Source organism: Mus musculus, chromosome 13, assembly GCF_000001635.26.
Source record: "Mus musculus strain C57BL/6J chromosome 13, GRCm38.p6 C57BL/6J".
In the NCBI taxonomy this organism is placed as follows: Eukaryota; Metazoa; Chordata; class Mammalia; order Rodentia; family Muridae; genus Mus; species Mus musculus.
This window is the reverse complement of record NC_000079.6, coordinates 108,373,550-108,386,598: the sequence shown is the minus strand read 5'-3', so window position 1 is coordinate 108,386,598 and position 13,049 is coordinate 108,373,550. Positions and strand designations below refer to the sequence as shown.

At 42.7% G+C, this 13,049-nt stretch overlaps 1 protein-coding gene across 4 annotated transcripts in view; it reads right to left on the bottom strand.

Moving 5' to 3' along the window:
- Window positions 1-13,049, bottom strand: part of Depdc1b (DEP domain containing 1B) — a 73,553-nt gene that overhangs the window by 2,968 nt on the left and 57,536 nt on the right. For all 4 annotated transcript variants that reach the window (XM_006517612.4, NM_178683.4, XM_006517613.4 and 1 more), the window contains 3 exons: window positions 12,746-12,886; window positions 3,677-3,843; window positions 1,697-1,873 (listed from right to left, as the gene is read on the bottom strand). In XM_006517612.4, the coding sequence (XP_006517675.1) occupies window positions 1,697-1,873; window positions 3,677-3,843; window positions 12,746-12,886 (485 nt within the window). The remainder of the gene's footprint in view (window positions 1-1,696; window positions 1,874-3,676; window positions 3,844-12,745; window positions 12,887-13,049) is intronic.

Below are 13,049 nucleotides of genomic sequence, written 5' to 3'. Positions count from 1 at the left end.
AAATGTGCCCTGTACATGCCCTTCAATAAGATCTGAAATTTAAACAGAAATCAAGGGCTACTGAGTGAGAAGAGGCATTTTCTAGACAAGCCTGGAGACCCGGATGTGATCCTGTGAGCTGTGTATAGTCCTCATTGAGTTTATTCAGTCATAGCACAAGTCCTCCGCCTTGACAAGGCCAAGCTTATACGCAGGGAAATTAATCATCACAGCCCGCCCTCGATCCTCCAAAGCACGGAGCTCCTGTAATTCTGCCTGCTGTGTACGTGAGCACACAGTACGTGAGCACCAGCTCCTGCTCCAGTCTTTCCTGGTGAAGACCCGAGGAGGCATCTCATCTTACTCATCAAAAGTCTGACTCATAAAAATACTAGGAGGAAAAATGGTAAAGTAAAGCACTAGTAAGAATATGTGTTTGCCAGCGCAAATGGCAAGGGTGAGATACATATGTACACATTTTTTTCATGGTAATTATATCCAACACAGAGGCAAAGGTGAAATAAACTTGTATTTTCTTATGCCACTGACATAAGTTAAATTCAAACAATCAAATTAAAAGGATATTGGCCACATGTGGTCAATACTTAAAATATATTTAAGGTGTTTGACTTAGCAGTGATGCATTTAGGGATTTCCTCTTAGACAACAGTTGTAAATCCGCTCCCTCCCCCAAAATCTAGCTATAAAAATATTTACTAAGATATTGCTTGCAAAACAGAGAGAACCTAAATGGCAAACACAGCTGGAGATGGACGCTCATGCCCAGAATCCTAGGGCTCAGGAAGCAGAGGCAGGAGGAACAGCTCCAAATTAAGGCCAGCCTGGGCTACATAATGAGTTCGAGGTCACCTGGGTCTTCAGTATGAGACCCTGTATCTAAAAACATAAAGTAAAATGAAACTAAAAACTAAAAATGTGTAAAGCCTAGCACATCACACTGAAGATAATTATGTATACATTTCTATAGTGGAATGTGATGTCAATGTGACATAAATCAAATATATATATAATCACATATGTGGCATTAGTCACATAATAACAATTACCTCACAGCAGTCACCCATGTGATATGGTTTGCTATGTGATAAACATTAAGACATTATTGTAAGCACTTTTCTACATGTACCAGACAAACAAAATATTGGTTATCATTCTGATTTTACAGACGGAAAAGAGAAGATGCTGAGACACAGGAGCATAATTGCATTTGCCTAATAAGGAGACACAGCAAAGAAAAGGGCACACCCTCAATGCACACAGTATTTGCCTCCAGAGTGTGCTCTTGGTACAAGTGTCAATAAAGAATATTTGAAGATGGGAGATGTTCCATTGTGTTACTAAGTAAGGAAAACTAAGTTACTAAAAAAAGGGAAGGACGAAACAATGGAGAAAGGAGAGAAGAAAAAGATAAACAGATACATATTGTGAACATCTTAGTGTAACTCTTACTCTGCTCATTTTGTGTATGTATGACGGGGTCAGTGTGCCGGGTTGATACACATATGGCAATGACTGGTATAACAAACCAAGCGTGCATCCCATGGTTGTTCGTGATAACAGCAAACTCACGCCATGTTTAGTAGCAGACCTGCTCTAAGCACTTTAATCCTTGGTACAAAATGTCAGGAGGAGGCTGGCAACCTTACTTGACTCCCTCCTGCCCATCTTACAGAACACATGACGTCTCCTCCCTTACCTGGACTCTTCGCAGATGAGCCACACGCTCTTCTATGGAGGTCTGCAGGGCCAGAGGCACTTTCAGAATCTCCTGGTAATTGTCCATCAGGAATGTCACCAATCGAGCAGCTAGTAACTCATCTAAGTCTACTTCATCCTTAGAGCACAGGATGCACCGGGAAAAGGTCTGAACCATCTGGACCAAAACAGAACAGAAGGCAGGGAGTTGGTGAAAATGCACAGCCGTGAGCGGCCTTCTTGCCTTCTCTAAACTGAAGCCAGTTAGTTTGCAAGACAAGCGTGAATAGCTGGGGGGATGTGGCCCAAGGGTTCACATCCCACAGGCACCTAGACACATGGGGCCAACTCACATGGGAATCTCCCCTGAAGAGGCTCAGTAGACAGAAGGTTGTCTGAGGAATTGTGACAACTCCCCATTTTATATAAGGTGTAATACACATATATGTTTGCATGGATGCATACACACACATATATTCCGAAATTTGTATGAATGGAGCAATTTAAAGTTCAAGGACTTCCTAGCCACTTGGCCAAAGACTATCCCAGTGTCACTGCCTGACTGGACTCTCTGTTCCTCCTCAGCCATCGCATTTTTCCTTGGCTAACTTGCTTCCGCTACAGTTTGAAATACACACTTGATAATTGACTCTGAACAAAGAAACTGTGTATCACATGACAAGACTATGTTATAACCAAAAATATCAATATATATTTATGTAAATATAGTTTATATAAATATAAAAATATAATAGCTAATGTAAACAATATAATTTACACAAATTCCTATTACTAATTCACTTGATTCTATGCTCTGGATTAAAGTCACATGGTGCAGACTGTTAAGGAATAATAAGACTTAACACTGTCACTTCATCTTCATATTTGCACACAGAGTGAGAGACGCAGAAATTTCTGCTTCAAAAGAAAAACTTCAATAGATTTATGAAAGCTTTGAAATCATGTATAACACTTTATGTATACATACATACGTGTGTGTGTGTGTGTGTGCGCGCGCACACGCCTGTGTGTTGCTATAGGGAAGATGTACAAGTTTTCTTGGATTTTTCAAAAAGGTCTCTTTAGTCCAAGAAGGGATCAAGAGTCACCCCAGTGGGCAGTCTTGCTCCTCTAAAGTGGGCCCAGGGGATCCCCAGGAAGTAAGCGGTGGTTCCAAGAGCATGGAGAGGACACACATGGTATTAGAGAAACAATCTCTCTACCAGACTGTGTGAGGAAAACCGGGAGAAGCAGAGTATAGTCTGCAGCAACAGTGACTGGAAGACGGGTGACAGGAAGATGCTGGCTGGAGCACACGAGTTCCAGTCGGGAAAAAGTCTAGGAATCGATCCACCACCAAATGAAAACACATGGAATGTGTCAAAACTGCTGCAAAAGTAAATTTCCAGTCCACAGATATGGCTGGATAAATATAAATAAATAGGTGCTGTGATGGGCATATTAATTAGTTTTAATTAAATGTTTCTAATGTGAGTCCATACATCAGCCCAGCACATGAGTCCGCACTTGTATGAGACTCTCCCTCTTCTTAAGGAGTGCAGAGCAGCAGGGCACCTACCCCCTCCTACATGAATCCAGGACGCCTGCTGCTGCTCCTCCCATCACTCGTGCTAGCTCCCTGCCTTGTGATGAAAGAGTTGACTACGTCTCCTGTCCTGGAACAGGAGAACGTGGTTTTCCTGTCTGCTCACCTTCACTGTCTCTGTGTTGATGGTAGGTAGTCATTTATAAAACGGCAGGCAAGAGAGGACACAGCAGCCATCTCTACAGGGAGAGCCTGTTCCCTACCCACTTTCCCCTTTCCACTTTCCACTCTGCTCTTCAAGGGCCTTAGACAGGAAGCACAGAGAGTCTGGGCGGACAGCAGGCTCTGCTCTCGTCTGGCTTCTCAGAATCAGAAACCTGACCTGGCTGTATTTCAGCCTAAATTCCAGGTCACAGCAGCCCGTTAACAACCTACCAGTGTGCGGGTGCCGAAGCCATCACTCAGTGGGGGCATCTCCTTGTTTAGGCAGATCCTCGCCATCATCCTCATCAACAGCTGTAACTTTCTCCTGTTTTCAGGAGGCAGGAGGAGACAGCAAAGCTGAAATGCTTCAATGGCCGTTTTCTCCTTCGGCAGCAAACCTGATAAAAAAAGACAAGTTTTACCATCCAGTACAAAGCCTGCCTGCCTGCCTGCGCCTCCCTCCCTCCCTCCCTCCCCACGTTTTTACAGTCAAAGTTATAGAAGAAAAAAAAAGGTTTTCACATATTCAATTACACCAGCAAGGCATACAACACACATGCACTGCGACTCGCAAGCCAGTGTAGAAAATACAAACCCTTAAGCAGGGATGAACGGTGAGACAAACACAACCAAGTAGACAGAGAGAACAAGTTCACAGCACCCTCTCCCTGTAAACCAGCTAGCACTGAAACCTAACCACAAAGCCTAAAGTGATCAAAAATGTAGTATTAAAAGGTGTACCGCTAACAGGACATCCAAGATCGATCCCAATAGCCGCAGAAAGGCATTTAGTTAAAAAAAAAAAAAAAAAAAAAAGTCCTCAACAAATTAGGACCAGAAGGACCACAGTGAGGGGCTGAGGAGATGGCTCAGCAACTGAGGGCACCAGTTACTCTTCCAGAGGACCTGGCCTCAGTTCCCAGTGCCCACCCGACAGCTCTCAACTGTTTGTAGCTTGCGTTCCAGAGGCTCAGACACCCTCACACAGACATGCATGCAGGAAAAATACCACTGCACATAAAATAAAAATAAATAAATCATTTAAAAAATTCATCTCCAGAAACAAACAAAAACCTCAAAGGACCATAACTTCACACAGTGAACGCCATTTGCAGTAATAAATCGCTGGGACCAGAGAGATGGTTCAACAGGTGAACGTTTCGGACAGACAAACCTGATGGCCAGAATTTGATCCCTGGAATCCTTGTAGAAAGCCGGATGCTGCCACTCATCTATCTGTAAGCCTCCTACAGCAAGGCGGAAGGCAGACAGGGAAGGGGTCCAGAAGCACAGGCTGCTTAGCCTGGAGAGTGAAGGGCAGGCAGCAATCTGCTAGAAATGAGGTGGAGGGAAAACCAATACCCAAAAGTTGCCCTCTGACCACACATTGTCCCAACACACATACACACAGAGGAAGGGGGGAGGGCTAAGAATGTACTATTGTTTGCGAGAGACACACACACAGAGAGACAAAGAGAAACAGGGAACCAGAGAGACCGAAAGATGAGTTGCATTATACAGATGAAGGAAATCAAAGGGTTTTTTCTGTATTGACAAACATGCTCCCATTCCCCACTTCTTATTCCACACATCTGTGTTTAACAGCACACAGCTGGAGACATTCTGCCACCTGACTTTAAAACACTATGAAGGCTGGAGAGATGGCTCAGCGGTTAAGATCTGTTCAGATCCCATCACCTCACAAGTGCTGATAACTCCAGCTTCAGGGGATCCAACGCCCTCTTCAGGACCCTGCTGACACTAGACACAGAGACACATACACACAAATAACTATACTGTCCAGACAAAAGGAACAGAATAGATCCTAGAACCACCAGTTGATTTCCAGCCAAGGTGCTAAGGACACACCCTTGAACAGCCATCCCAACAGTGCAGAAAGACATCCACATACACGGGGGTGACATGAGGTCCTAACAGTCTCACAAAATACAGCCCCCAAATGGATAAAAACTTCAGTGTCAATACTTGACATCATGAAACTTCTAAAACAAAAGACAGGCTGGCCTCAAGGCCACAGCACCCCTCTGGCTTCAGCATCCCAATTCTGGAATTGAAGGCTTGGCATGACATAAACTAGGGACAGAAAGACAAGTGCCTCGTGACCTCAATCACACATGGAATCTGAATGAAGTGATCCCATAGACCCAAGAGTCGATAACTGATGGTTACTACAGGCCAAGTGATGTGCCAGTGTTGACCAATGTGTGCTGAGAAGCAGTCAGTACAACTAGAAGGCCCTGGGACATAGGACATTGCATAGTCAAGTAGCAACAGATGTTAATAACGCCAAAAAGCTATACAGGACTATTTGATGCTTTTCTCATTTAAAAAATAAGAAGAAAATCAGCTCTAGAGGAGCAAGATGGCCTAGCAGGTGAGGGCACCAAGCCCTCTGACTCAAGTTTGGATGTGGAACTCACAGAGTAGAAAGTGAAAACTGACTCCCACAAGTTGTCTTCTGGCTTCCACATGCCATGTCGTGTATATCCTCATACACGCATATGCATACCCATGCACAACAGAAATGTGATTCAAAAGTTTAAAATAGCTGCGCTACATCACCAAGACATGGCACCATCCTGAAGCGTTCCAAATATCTTTCAATGTCTTGGTTACTTTACATGTTACTGTGGCAAAATCCTAGAAAAAGAGCAACTGGAGGAAGAACTTTTGGCCTCGAGTTTAAGGGTATCATGGGGGGGGGGGGGGGAGCCCTGAAGCAGGAGCTCTGGCTGGTCACACAGTATGCTCAGTGGGGAAGTAGCGAGTGATGAATACTCACACTCAGTCCGCTCCTCTCTCGTGGTCAGTGTGGGGCTGGAATGGCACTGCTCACAGTGAACAGGGTCTTCCCAGCTCAGCGGGACTAACCCAGGTAAGACCACACACACAGAGATCTGCATCCACACTGACTCCACTCTAGTCTATTCTTTTATGTGCATGGGCGCTTTGCCCACGTGTATGTCTGTATACCACATGTGTGCCTGGTGCCAATGGAGGCCTGAAGAGGGCATTGCATCAGCCACCACGTAAGTACTGGAATCAAACGCGGGTCCTCTGGAAGAGCAGCCAGTACTCTTAACCACTGAGCCATCTCTCCAGACCCTCTAATGGTGACTCTAAATCCCACTAATTTCACACCCAAAATTAAGCATAACATCTGGCTTCGAGTATTACCTCGGACATATAATCAGTGTGTGTCATTCTAGTCTCTTTTCTTTGCATTTTAATGGTGTGTCCCTTTTTTAAATGTATTTGTTATTGTCTGGAATATTTTTCTTGTGTCTTACATTTTTATTGTTTTTGCTTACTTTTCAACAACTATAAATTCATACTAAAGAAATGTCTTTGTCTTAGAAAAGGGCTGTTGCTGCTGCTCATGGACGTTCTACCCAGGAGCGGCTCATGCCCATAGGCCATAGTTTCCCTCACAGTGAGTGGTTGCTGTTCTGGTGCAGGGGCATCAGTGGTTTAACAAAACTACACAGCACTGCTGGTGAATAAACGTTTACTTGGGGCCACAGTAACATCATCTACCATTCTCAGAAAAACCCACAAGTCTAGTCTCTCTGACCCCCTTCTCTACATTTCCTGATGGAGAATCCCAAACAGGAGACGTGTCTAATCTTAATGAAGTCAATTTGGTTGAATTTGAATTCATTGTTTAAGCTTTCTGTATGTATCTTTGCCCACCCGAGATTGTAAGGCTCCTCTCCTGCACTTTCCTCTGGCAGGATTTAGTTTGGTTTGTTATGTCTATGATCTATGGTCTGTGGTCCACTCTAATATGGAGGTAAGAACCAGGGCAAAGAGAACAGAAAAGCTCACTGTTTCCAGTTATTCTAACAGCACTTCCTGGGAACACTATCCTTTCTCTTAGTTTCTCCAGAAAAGCCACTTGCTATTGGTATACGAAACTATTTCTGGACTTGTTCAAAGAGTAATGAGATGTGAAGACTTAGGAGGCCCTGGGAGTCCCAGAAAGGCCATAGTCGTGTCTGATGGACAAGGGAGTGGGGGTGGGGTCAAAGTTTCATTTTTATAAAAGACAGATAAAAAGAAGAAAAAGGATTACATTGAAGCAAAGGATTTAAAATACACATCAGCTGGCAAGAACTTTTTGCTTAAAGAAAGACACAGTAAGAGAAACCACTCCTTTGGAGATTTTTTTTAAAGGAAAGGCAAGAAGGTTACGTTGGGAAATTATTCAAAAGTAGATATAGGTTCTCCATGGTCAAGACAGGGTGCTTTCCTGCATGAATCTCAAACACAGCACTTTAATAATTCTTTTGGCTTTTAAGCTCAGAAAGGTCTTTACTCATCCAAATATTGGATGAAGATTTCATATAGCATTTAAAAATATTTTATATCTTCATCTTGCTGAAATACTATGGGAAGATTCTTGGACTTTCTTCCCAAAAGTTTTGTCAATCACCCTACTGATCACTGATATAAATAACTTATACATTCGGTTATATCCAAAGAAAAATCTAGACATTTTTCTAAATTGCTACCTTTACAGAATACCTAACTCTACTTTATTTCAACAATCATAGGAGATATTTGAGGGTGAACAGACATCTGTGTCTTGGCCCATCTGCATCCTCAAAAGCTCCAGTCACAAGACCTGAGCCCTGAAAGCAGATAACCACCACCACCACCATGAGGTACACAGAAACAAGAGCCCGGTCTACACAAGCACACTAACTAGCCACTCTCCAAAAAAAGAGCTAATAAGGGCCAAGAACAGAGGTAGCCTGGAGAACATAGGGTCAGGTAAAGATGGCATAGTATTCTATGAGTCACCTGACCAAAAACCAACAAACAAACAGGACAGTGAACCCTACCCAGTCATTTGGATAATCTGCACTATAACCATACACAACTCCCTGGCATGTACACACACACACACACACAAAGGATCTCAGACTATAATCATAGGAGATATTTGGAGTCAGATGATCCAGTGCATAATGATTCTAGAGAGTGGCAAGGCCATTTTCAAGATCCAGGTCAGGAGGGAACAATAAACAACAAAGAGCTGTCACCTCAGCCTTCCCGTTCACTGGCAAGGAAGGCAAGCAGCACAGCTGAACTCCCTACCGACACTCACTCATGAAACATATGCGTGTGTGAAGCAGGAGCCCAGTGAAGTCCATCCACGCCTGAGAAGCAATGGCAGCAGCGAGCTGGAGTCAATGTTCACAAACAGTGGCCCCTTCTGCTGGAAGCATCCATACAGCATCAACTTGTACCACCAAAACCGCAAGCCCCAGAATACCAGATACTTCCATTTTTCTTTTTAAAAGCCATAAATATAAATTTGTATATGAATCTTGTTTCTTAAAATATGTAAATTACTTGTTTCTTTTAAAAATTCACAAAGTTCAAACTAGATGTAGCTATAGGATGTTTACATAAGCAAGGTTAGTCCAAGCCAAGCATGGACCTCTGTTTCTAAACACCCTGCTTGACTCCATCTTGCTTGCTGACTCACCATCATCTAGCCTCAGTATGTAAAGAGCCAATTGCTACACAAGTCAGTGGACTGTGCGCTGGAATGTGTCATTCTGGACTTGAGAGTCAGACACTCATCTTGGAAAATAAAGTTCAACTGTGGATAGTTGGCGTCTTAGACTGCTGAACCAAACTGAGTATTTTGTGATTATTGGTAAAGAATAAGATTCACATTGCCAAACATGTAAAATAAGATTTTTTTTCCTTCTGATCCCCTTCCCGTATTTTTAAACGTTGTTTGATTCCTCAAAGAGGGTCTTGCTATGTAGCCTAGGCTGGCCTCAAATGTGAGTTCTCCCTGTCTCCCCTAAGTGCTGGGATTATAGACATGGGCCACCACACTTGTGGCCTTTCATTGACATGCCCAATTTCATACATCAGTACTGATCAATAGCTCTAGTCACGAGGTCTACCATGTTCAATCAAGCAAAGGCATACAAAGTAGACTGGTTGCTTACTTTAAAAGACAACATCCTACTTCAACCACAGCCACGAAGTTTAGGAGATGAATAAACCCTATTAAATTCAACCAGCATATTTAGATATTTCCTTTTATCCATCGACAATGAGATATTTTTTGTTAATCATATAAACAAATTATAATCTTCCAGTCTAGGTTTTTCTTCTTTCACTACAGGAAGATATTTTTAAAAACTGATTTTCAATACACATGTCTCACACACACACACACACACACACACACACACACACACACACACACACTCACTTGGGAAACACTGATAATACATCGTTACCAGGCACACTCAATGCTCTACTCTGTCTGATAGCTAAAAGCATTACGTTTCTAAAGGCCCATCTTCCTCTACCTCAAACCCTCTAGATAAACTCTAACAGCAACTTGGCATGAAGCCAGTTTTAACTCCTACCTCAGCTCAAAATGAATAATTGTGAAAGACAAATGATATTTTTTTAAAAAGCCAACAGATTCAAATTGGAATTTGTATTTAAAAAAATGTTTCAAGTCATTCTGTTTCCAAGTCAAATAATTTTCCTACAGACTAGTATAAAAATTGAAAAGGAGAAGGAACAATGAGAGCTGATTTCCAGTCCAGTCTTTAGAAGTCTGGGTATGATAATGAAAATCTATTCACTTAGTCCAGCACAGTGAGGAACATCATTAGTCACAGATGCACAAGTGTCTAAGCCCCCAATCAGACTCAGCTGGAAACAAAACACCAAGAAGACTCAACAGTCTCAAGACCCCATAACAGAACTGGGTTGGTAGCACACACCTGTACTCTAGAGCTCATACAGGAGAAGAGGAGGGGGTTAGAAGTTCAAGGTCAGCCTGAACTATAGTGAGTTCGAGACCACCTGGATCTAAATGAAACTCTATCTATAAATCAAATCAAAACCATACTAGAACAACTGGGCTTAAATAAAATACCCAAAAGACCTAGTGGTTTTAAAATTCCATAATAAACTCCATTTATCTCCAGTAATAACATGTCTAAAAATAATCACTCCTAAGACAAGGTGGCTCGGTGTAAAAGCACTTGCTGTGGACCCCATGTAAGTTTGAAAAGAGAAAACCAACTGTACAAAGTTGTCCTCGAATCTCAACATGTGAACCGTGGCACGTGCGCCCACACGCATCATGTACACCACACAGACACACAGACACACCGTAATAAATAAAGATGCTAGAAGTAGTTACCATCGCATCTATGGTTGACAGTGTCTGTATCTGTTAGTGTCAGAGAACCTACTGAAGCAGGAATCTAAAGCTCACTGCTGTGAGCTCCCGGAACATTCGCATCCGTCTGACATCGTGTTCGGATGCTGTGACAGCAGCCACACTTTGCAGAGAGAAAGACAGAAAGGGGGAAGTAAAGGGATGTAAAGAAAAAACGAAGGACGCACACATGGGAAGGGGAGGACGGCTAACAGCCAGGATGATGAGGGAACAAGAGCACGCTAAACCCTCTCAACTCAGTGGAACTGAGGCTATTCACACAACGTGCATTCTGACAAGGAAAACAAAAACAAAAAAAAAAAACAAAAAAAAAAAACAAAAACCTTTACAGCTCACAGGGTCCTCTGATTTCCAAAAGGAAAGAGACAATAGTAAAAACGGCCTCCCAACCCCCCCCCCCCATCCACCATGTTTCCTTCATGGTGTAAATTCTAAGGTGTAAATCTATATGAAGAATAGAAACAAGTTTTACATGAATAATGTTAATATACTTACTTTGTATATTTTAAGTATCAAATGGTCCTATAAAAACTTGTGTCTTCTAATAAAAAGCAATTGCCTTCTGAATGACAACGTACCTCCTACGCTGTTCACAAAGTCATACTTAGAGTAATAGACTTAGCCATGAAGAGTCAATGTCAAGTTCACATTCTTTACCAAGAGAGTTCTAATCTTATAGAAGAGGGATGAACGACACCCTGCTTTTCCTTCAGAGACAACTCGCTGGTCTTTGCTCTGGTTTACAGGTCAGCTGTTTTCTTTTGCTCCTTTCTGAAGCAACATGTAAGCACTCTGTCGGTTTTTATTTCCAAAATGCGTCGTATGTGGCTAGCTTTTACTGTGCAGGAAGGGACTGCCCAGGCCGCTAGGGGCAAAGAGGCACCAGCAGTCTTACTCATCGGTAGACCCTGCATTGCTGAGACAGGAGCATGATGGCTAGGGAGGGAACCAACCCCTTGCTGCCTGGATTTGAGGTCCTACTCCATGGGAAGGGAGGAATGTCTGGTACCGCAAACATGGCTTATAAAAAGAAAGAACAAACAAGAGCCCTCGGCACTAGTGGAGAAGCTACCGCTGTTGTTAGGGTAAATGGATATGTTTGACCACCACCTCATCATCTGCCTTCTGAAGATCCACGGTCACAGACATAGGGTGGTGCAGCTCTCAGCTTCTCTCAGTGACAATGGCTACTGCAGAGACTTGTAAGTGATCAGTGCTGAGGATAAGCGACTTGTCAATGTCCCACCATATCTGGGACATCCCATCACCCCCATGAGGCTCAGGGGGCATCACAGAAAAGAGAGAGAATTCTATATGATCCAGAGGACGGGGGTGTGATAAAAGTGCTGTCTGCCAGGCGTGACATGGCTGTCGTGCTCCTGAGCTCACAGCAGCTGTGATTATCCACGCAAGACTAGGCACACCAACACTGCATTGTGGGTAAAGGTCTATATAGGCAGTGAGAGATGTCTGGGGGAGGTCAGGAGTCGCCACTCTACCTGAGAGAAACCGTCAGAAGTCAATGGTTGTCTGGGGGTGGGGGAAGCATTTTCTTCAGTGGTGTAACCAGTAAAAGGTGCAATGATCCTATAAATAGCTCTTAAAAATGCTCCAATAAGGAAATCTAATGGAACTCTTTGCATTAGAAAAGAGAAAGATAGAGAGAGAGAGAGAGAGAGAGAGAGAGAGATGAAAGTAGAAATTATATTTATAAAGAGGAATCAGTAGAAATAGGATGGCATAAGAAAGGATAATATATCATTTATATGTATGAAAATGTCTTCATGGGACCTATTCTTATATATAATTAATACATGCTAATAAAAAGAAATACTCATGTGTGAAATCTCAAAAAATTACAAATAATTTATATAAATATTAAAAATAAAATAAAAAGAGAGTAAGATATTAGAACAAAATTTCAAATGGAAATTTTTTTTTTACAGAAAAGAAAATGTGCTGAGCTTTTTCTAATGGAACTTTCAAGACAGTGACTATAGAAAAGGTCCAACATCAATCTGTTAAGACGCTGGCTGTGCACTCACCTAAGACGCTGACGAAAGCATCAAAGAGATGAAATGTGAGCAGTGGCTCCTTCAGGTGACCATAGTAATCTGCTATAGTCTTAAAGACATCCTTCTCAAATCCCAAGTACATAGGCTGCTTCCAGTCTGTACAGTTGGGCCCTTTAAAAGAAAAGAGAGACAAACATCTGGGTTGTTTCCAGTTCCTGGCCATTACAGACAAAGCTGCTATGAACATAGTTGAGCAAGTATCCTTGTGGGATGGTGGAGCATCATTTGGGGATCTGCCCAGGAGTGGTAAAGCTGGGTATTGAGGTAGAACTCT